The following is a 7,053-nucleotide window of genomic DNA, read 5'->3' as shown; positions in this document are numbered from 1 at the left end:
TTATATACAAAAAGTAAATTTCAGAAGCAATTTTAGTGTCTGCTTATTACTACATACCCTTCTCCTCTAAAGATGCAAATGTGAAGAAAACTAGTCCCTCTTCATCTGAGACAGTTTGTTTTCTTATTTCCAACATCGGTTAGAATTTTTTCGCCCCAACTACAGTCTTAAACTATCAAGACGATTGTCTTACAAGTGTTAAGCCCTAAAGCGTTAAACAGGCTGAAGTGCACTAAAACTTACATTCAGGAGAAGAAACACATTCTTCAAGGTCCTCGTACGTTAGTTTCTCTGGTCTGGGCATATCACTGAAATCATGTTTAGTTCCTTCATTATGAAGTCTGAAAGAAGAAGGAGGAACAAAAATAATTTATTAAATGTTACTTTTAAGCAAATAGTAATCTGATATTTAAATACCAGCATTTCTCACATGCTTAGCAACAGACTAAACCAAATGTAAAAATCACACAACTGAAGTGCTGTAAATTTCTGTCTCAAAAGTTGAAGTATTTAAATATGGTTCTCTAACTTTTACCAGGTAAAAGTCAGCTCTGATAGATACCTCCCTGCAGCCTTTCCCCAAGGCCTACATATGACATTAAGGCATTACATTAAAACAAAATACAGCCTCAAAAGGCATAAAAAGGAGGAAGAAAAAAAAAAAAAAGGAGGGGGAGAAATACAATAAATTGTGACAACTGAAATTAAGAAGTTTGTCTTTTTAGATTGTGTGTTACAGTAATTTCCATTTCAATGTCATCTTAACAGACATGTTTGAAACGTTATTAGGATTAGATGTCTGGCAAAACATGCATGTAGGGGTGAAAACCTGGATTCTATGAAAAATGAGGTTAGTGCCCTCATTCTAAATCCCTGTTTATCTCATCAGAAAGATAATGTGAAAGAACAATACATCCCACGTGACCCAGCTACTAAACTCTGACCAGAACCAGACTAGCAAAAGGAGTGCAGGTCACTAATGACATTCAGCAGCAGCACTTGACAAAGGAGCTTACTCCACACCAGCTGGTGCTCTTTGCCACGGCATAAATATGTTTGTGCTTACGATTTCTAAGGAATTCAGGTCTTCTGTGGGGCAAAAGTGGAGAACAAACAAAGCGTACCCCCATCGTGAAACCTGTTCAATAAAAAAAAATAAAGTATGTCTGGGGCAAGCAAATAGCTCCGCATTGTCAGACGGGTAGTGCAGAACATCAGCGGGGAGAAATACCCTGTACATTAAATAGCACAGAGCAAACGGAGCTTCTGGATGTCTACTTCATGTTTCTAGTCTTTCCCTCACAGAAATGGTTAAGTGTTAAATAACTCTTAAGGACGCAAGGTACAAGGACATGCATGCCACTTTCTTCAAGACTATGTCGTGCAACACTGCTAGAAAGGCAGTCAATACACTGCCTCAGTTTCAGCAAACTGAAGAGATCTGTCTCAGGAAGATGAGTAAACACATGTATTTCCAAACAGTTTTTCAAAATTCATTCCATCATAAAAAGTTGGCAGTCAAACCCTGGACTGCACCTCATGTCACATTCCACAACGCAGTACTGGTCTGCTAATCAACAACAATGGTTAAATTGCATGAGTTATGCTTAAAATTACCATTAAAGCTTAAACAAAACAAGAACCACTATCTAAACTGTTTTGTTAATGTCCAGAACGTCTTTTTTAGCCTAAAACTGGTAACAAACCTCACAATCACTTTCTTCAGCCCTAAAAAAAAAGGAATGGTTCAGATAATAATCTGCTTTATAATTCTAGTCTTCCTTCCTCTAGTCTGTGTTTATTGGCTTCCTTCATACCACGCATATCTTGAAACATAAATAAACAATGAGCTCCTGTAGTCACAGGCACAGTTGTTCTTCCCCACTGACAGAGGTCTAACTTCTAATGGCTTACTGGTGTTAACAGCATCATATTTTCTTTTCCTTTCGAAGAAGTTCCCATTGCCACTTAAAATCTACAGGTCATAAACTAATCCCACAACACCCATCAGTGATATGGTTTTTACCTAATAGTGAGAATAAATCGCTGGAAAAGCCCACACATGTGTTTCTCAAATATTTTATGTAACAAAAAACAGTCCAAGGCACAAGAAATTAAAAAAAGCTCAACGAAAGAATGTTTTCCCTTTGAGGCAAGTCTTGGGAAAGCAGTGATTTCAAGAAAATTACTGGGACCTCATATTCTTGCTTTGTCACAAGGAATCCAAGAAAGCAACTACAACCCACAGCTGCCTGCCCTGACCCTAGCCTGTTCTCTGCAATGTCACTTCTCACATTGTTCACTCTTCAGGCAGCACGGACTCTACAACAGCCTTCAGAGAAGCACAGTCCCCTCACAGCACTAAAGCATTTTCCCATAACACCTTAACATGCAGGTTAACATTCAACCTTCACTTTAAGTTCTGTCACAGGAATACTGCAAATCTGAGACATAATGTAGAAAATGTGAATGAGCAGGGAAAGAAGAGAACGCCACTGAAAGGAACTAACCTCATCGCAGACCCTAGAAATCCCAACAGCTTCTTTTGAAGGCCAAGAACATAGAGGCTCTCCTCAAATGCTAACCACAGAAGAGATCCTCTCTACATTAAATATATATTGAGGGCTCAATAACAACGAAATAAAGACCTACAAGCTAGAGCTGCCCCAGGAGAAGCTGTCTTTCATCAGCCAATCTGGAATGGTGGCTAGAAGGTTAAGGCCAATTCAAGTGTCTCTTCTTAGGAAAGAAACATTAAAAATTAAATACTCAAGCTTTTCCTGAAGACACCTATTCAGGATTATCAGTTTTGAAGAGGCATGAGTGACCATTAAGAAGGAAGAAATTCATACATGGAAATAAGAGATACAGGGAAGAAAGAGAAGTCATTTTTATGCAGCTTAATTTTTCCAAGTTACTCATTTACTTAAAAGAGATCTTAAAAAAACCAAAAAACAAAAAAACACCAACCCGAAGGAAAAGAGAATACTTCTGCTACGCACCCCATTCCCACAAAGGAGACTGGGACTCTTCAGAGAAAAAAGTCAGCATTACCGCCTGTTCATGAATGAAGTGAGAACGTACCATTGCCTTCATTTAAATTCTCAAACAGGCAGAAGAAATTAGTGAGCTTCAATCAGCAAAAGCTGTCAGTCAGGTCACAGATGTGAAAAATAGGGACACAGTAAGAGAGACACAGCTTTGCTCAAGGAATTGGCGGCCTTTTTTTTATTAAGGGGTTTCGTGTGCATCAGATATAACCTGGATTAGCTTCTGAACATCGAGCACACACAGAAGGCCTGTTCTGATACGGGAAAGATGAGAAACTATTACTGCTTTTGACAGGAATTTGTGACGAGCTTGTAGTTTTACCTTTTCCTGGCAAAATAATTTTGCCATTGAAAAATGACATTTACTCCTCTAAAGATACAACTTTGTCTTCTGAAATGAGGTTTGTTCTCAAATTAGTCTACAATGTCAGCAAAAATTCTTGTTAGCCTTTATCAGGATCACATTTATAGGGATGGCACAGAGGCCTGCTGTCAAATCTGTCAAATCCCAAAAGAGCTCATGACAGCTAACCACTAAAAATATGTTCACATTCAGGTAATTCATATGAGGGTGAGACGTCTGGTAGGATTGTTGTAAAGAAGATATGCCAAGTAATATTCACCTTTCCACTTGTAACATTATTCTTATACAGTCTAGATTTTAAAATTATCAATATGGTCCAAAGTTATGGGACACCGGGAAATCAGATACATCTTGGACATATGTACACATTCCTCACATGTTTAAAAAAAATACAATTTTTTCATAGATATTATGCATAGGCATGCAAGTCAGTGGTTGTTGATCTCAGATTTACTTTTAGGAACAGATTTTACATTTTTAGGAAACTTTCAGAAAACACCCCTTCTGGCATTAGTGATTAACAGAGTATTTATTTATTAACAATGAATCTTTCATTCCGCTGTCAGAGTGGTCTACTCTGTAAGGAAATACATTGAAACAGGAGGTCTACACTGATACAATAGATTTCGAGCCCTAAAGATTTTGCAGGTCTCTTGAAATTTGAGAATCGACACCACGCCCTGCTGTCAAAAGTCTGTCAGAACACTGACGTGTGAGCAGTGGAAAAGCAAAGAAGGGCAAGAACAAAAGTTGACTGTAAAATGTAGAGCTGTATCTAATGAGGTATCTACAGCGGTGTGAAAACCAATGAAGTAAGTAAGTCAGTCTGACCTGAGCCCAGGAACATCTAAACCTTTGGTGACTTGTGTCTGTCAGGTGTGCCTTAGGGATGACAGCGCACCCCAAATGAACCGCCTTCTATCTTAAAAGCCTCAGACGGTTACAAAGCAATACTTGCACTGCTTGAAGTAGCAGATTCTGAAAACGCTGAGAAGCACAGTTCTAAACATTAATATCCTTAAAGAGCAGAATTTGAGCTAAGTTTCAGTGATCGATATTTATCAGTTTGCTCTATCTGCATTAAACCAACATGTGCTTAGGACGCCTCACACACTCACCCTCCAAGCTTGTTAGTCTTTTACTTTTCCATGGCAGTGGATTTTTCAGGCTCTGGAGCTAGTGCTTGCCCCAACAGAGGGAATCTTTGGAATAACCTTTCACTCTTTCTCAGCTGTAACAGTGAAACGACTTTACAGAATATTTTGTAAATCACTGAAGTTTTACTTTGTCATAGGGCAAGACTTTTTTTTTTTTTTTTTTTCTGGAAGAAACACAAAATGTATCTGAAGTTTCCCGTGCCCTCAAGGTTTAAGTATTTCACAGCACATAACTTGTCAGGCTCTGGAGCTAGTGCTTGCCCCAACAGAGGGAATCTTTGGAATAACCTTTCACTCTTTCTCAGCTGTAACAGTGAAACGACTTTACAGAATATTTTGTAAATCACTGAAGTTTTACTTTGTCATAGGGCAAGACTTTTTTTTTTTTTCTTTTCTGGAAGAAACACAACATGTATCTGAAGTTTCCAGTGCACTCAAGGTTTAAGTATTTCACAGCACATAACTTGGCACTGTAAGGAAGCACAAATTTAACAGAGGTGAAAATGTCAAATCATATTTGCCAAAGGTATTTGGATTTGGGAGGAGAGGGTGTTGGGTTTTTTGTAACTTAAGTTCCTCTTGAGACACAGTATTCAAGAACAGAAATCCCTATCCACCTTTAGAAAAGTTCTCACAAAATCAATGGCTTGAACTTGAACTGTAAAAGCAGTTATCGCCACGAACAGTTAGATAAATGTGTCTTTTAAAAGGTTAAAAATCTTGCTTTGCAAACAATGTTACCTGGTTTTCTGTCCACGAGTGGATGGTGAGGAAGAAACAGACTCAGAAGATGAAAGTAGATGTGGCTTTGAAATAGGAGAAAGCACCTGGTCAACGCTTTGCTGTGAAGAGGCAAGGTAGGAGCCGCTGATGTCTGCAGAATAAAAATCCCACAATTTCTATTGATCAGTTATTTGTCCTACCATTTCTCAGACAAGGTTAGTTTTTACAACACATGCATAATTGGACTATGCACGCACCACCACTATAGGACAATTAACTGTTAGATGTTAACATGAACTTTCTTGTACTGGTTTGGTTTTTGGTTGTTTTTTCTTTTCCTGTATGGAAATTCTGCTCTAGAAGCCTTCACCATCATAAACTTACTCCTTGCAAAGCCTATGATTATCATCACTCTATCATACATCCACATCCCCCGCAAACTGCAGCCCCTCTGCCAAACACCGAGGAATTTCTTCCATACTGAGCATCAGAGGAGCAGTTATGGGCACAGATTTCAAGCTCGGGATGTGCTCACTAGCCAGCAAAAGATAATGCTTGAGGTGCCCCAAAGGCCATACTTCGTTCGGAAATTTAACCTGGAGGTTTCATGTTCTAAAGATTTGTGAAAACCGGTGATGAAGCAAAGAAGAAAATCTTCAAAATTTTTCTCCTCTTACCAAAAGCTGTAAAGTTATCAGGGAAGGAAACAGACAGACAGTATGACTAGAGAAGTCTTGAGTTTCCTAAGAAACCAAGGTAAAAACCAAAACCCCTGCATTAAAAGGCTTTTAACCAAATTTGCAAAGTCCGGTGCTTTGGTTAAATTTTGCTTTGCAATCTTAGTTTTCCTTTCCTGTGCAGCTACACAGGTCTGTCATTACTAGACTACGAATTATTATTTTTGTCAACAAGATGAAATATTTACTCAGTAAGCAGGTACTGCCGTTTTTTATTCACTTTACTGACAAAATGACTGTTACTCTAGCCCGTGCTAATTTGGCTCAAGAGGGAGATGAAAAGCCATTATTAACACTCCCATACCTGAAGTTCTTTCAGGTGGTTGTATAGAAGTGGACCCCGCTCATGGCGCACATCACACTGCAGAAGTCAGGGATGCTTCAGGCTAGGTGTTGCCCATGGGTTTTTATCTCCAGACAGCCCCTATGCCCATGCAACACAGGTGAACACCCTCTAAGGAAGCTGAGCACTAGCAGAACAGGAACGTGCAGTTATGTCGTACTCCTGTATCAGCAGTACCTGTTTGTGGTGGGAACACTCAGCCTACCCACAACCAACCTTCAATAAAATAACTTGTCAAATTTTCACATGCGGAACAAGCGGACAAGAACAGCAGCATAGTACTTCCTGCACGCACCTCCCTGGTGTCACACTACTGCCTATCAGGACACAGGTGGCACACCAGCCATTCTCATACAACAATTTACTACCACCCAGTTATCTAGGATTGAACTTACTGATTTTCTAATAAAAGACAGATAGCTGAGGTCTCTGGCTCCCAGTATGCTGTCTGCAAGACTCTACCAGCCTTGCTCTTTCTTGTCAGAAGGTAAGAGATTTGGTCAAATAATGTTCAAGGTGAGACATACTGATCACGTAATAAGGGCCATGGGTCAGATGGCAGAGCTTTTTTCTCAGTAACTATTTCTTGGTCGGTGTTACTGCCCAGAGATTGGAGGCAGTAAGCAGACAAAAACATAAAAGGATCCTGTCCTACTTTTAGTTGCTCTCAAAGAAATGG

The 7,053-nt window shown here is 39.3% G+C and overlaps 1 protein-coding gene across 1 annotated transcript in view; it reads right to left on the bottom strand.

Annotated features, from left to right (window-relative positions):
- Positions 1 to 243: 243 nt before the first annotated feature.
- OFD1 (oral-facial-digital syndrome 1) overlaps positions 244 to 7,053 on the bottom strand; it is a gene marked incomplete at its 3' end in the record, with an annotated part of 27,320 nt that continues 20,510 nt past the window's right edge. Inside the window, exons 16-17 of the mRNA XM_010132211.1 lie at positions 5,313 to 5,445; positions 244 to 341 (exon numbers count right to left, since the gene is read on the bottom strand). Coding sequence (XP_010130513.1) covers positions 244 to 341; positions 5,313 to 5,445 — 231 coding nt within the window. The remainder of the gene's footprint in view (positions 342 to 5,312; positions 5,446 to 7,053) is intronic.

This window comes from Buceros rhinoceros, unplaced genomic scaffold (genome assembly GCF_000710305.1).
Source record: "Buceros rhinoceros silvestris isolate BGI_N320 unplaced genomic scaffold, ASM71030v1 scaffold34642, whole genome shotgun sequence".
Lineage (NCBI taxonomy): Eukaryota > Metazoa > Chordata > Aves > Bucerotiformes > Bucerotidae > Buceros > Buceros rhinoceros.
This window is presented reverse-complemented; position numbering and strand designations above follow the sequence as displayed.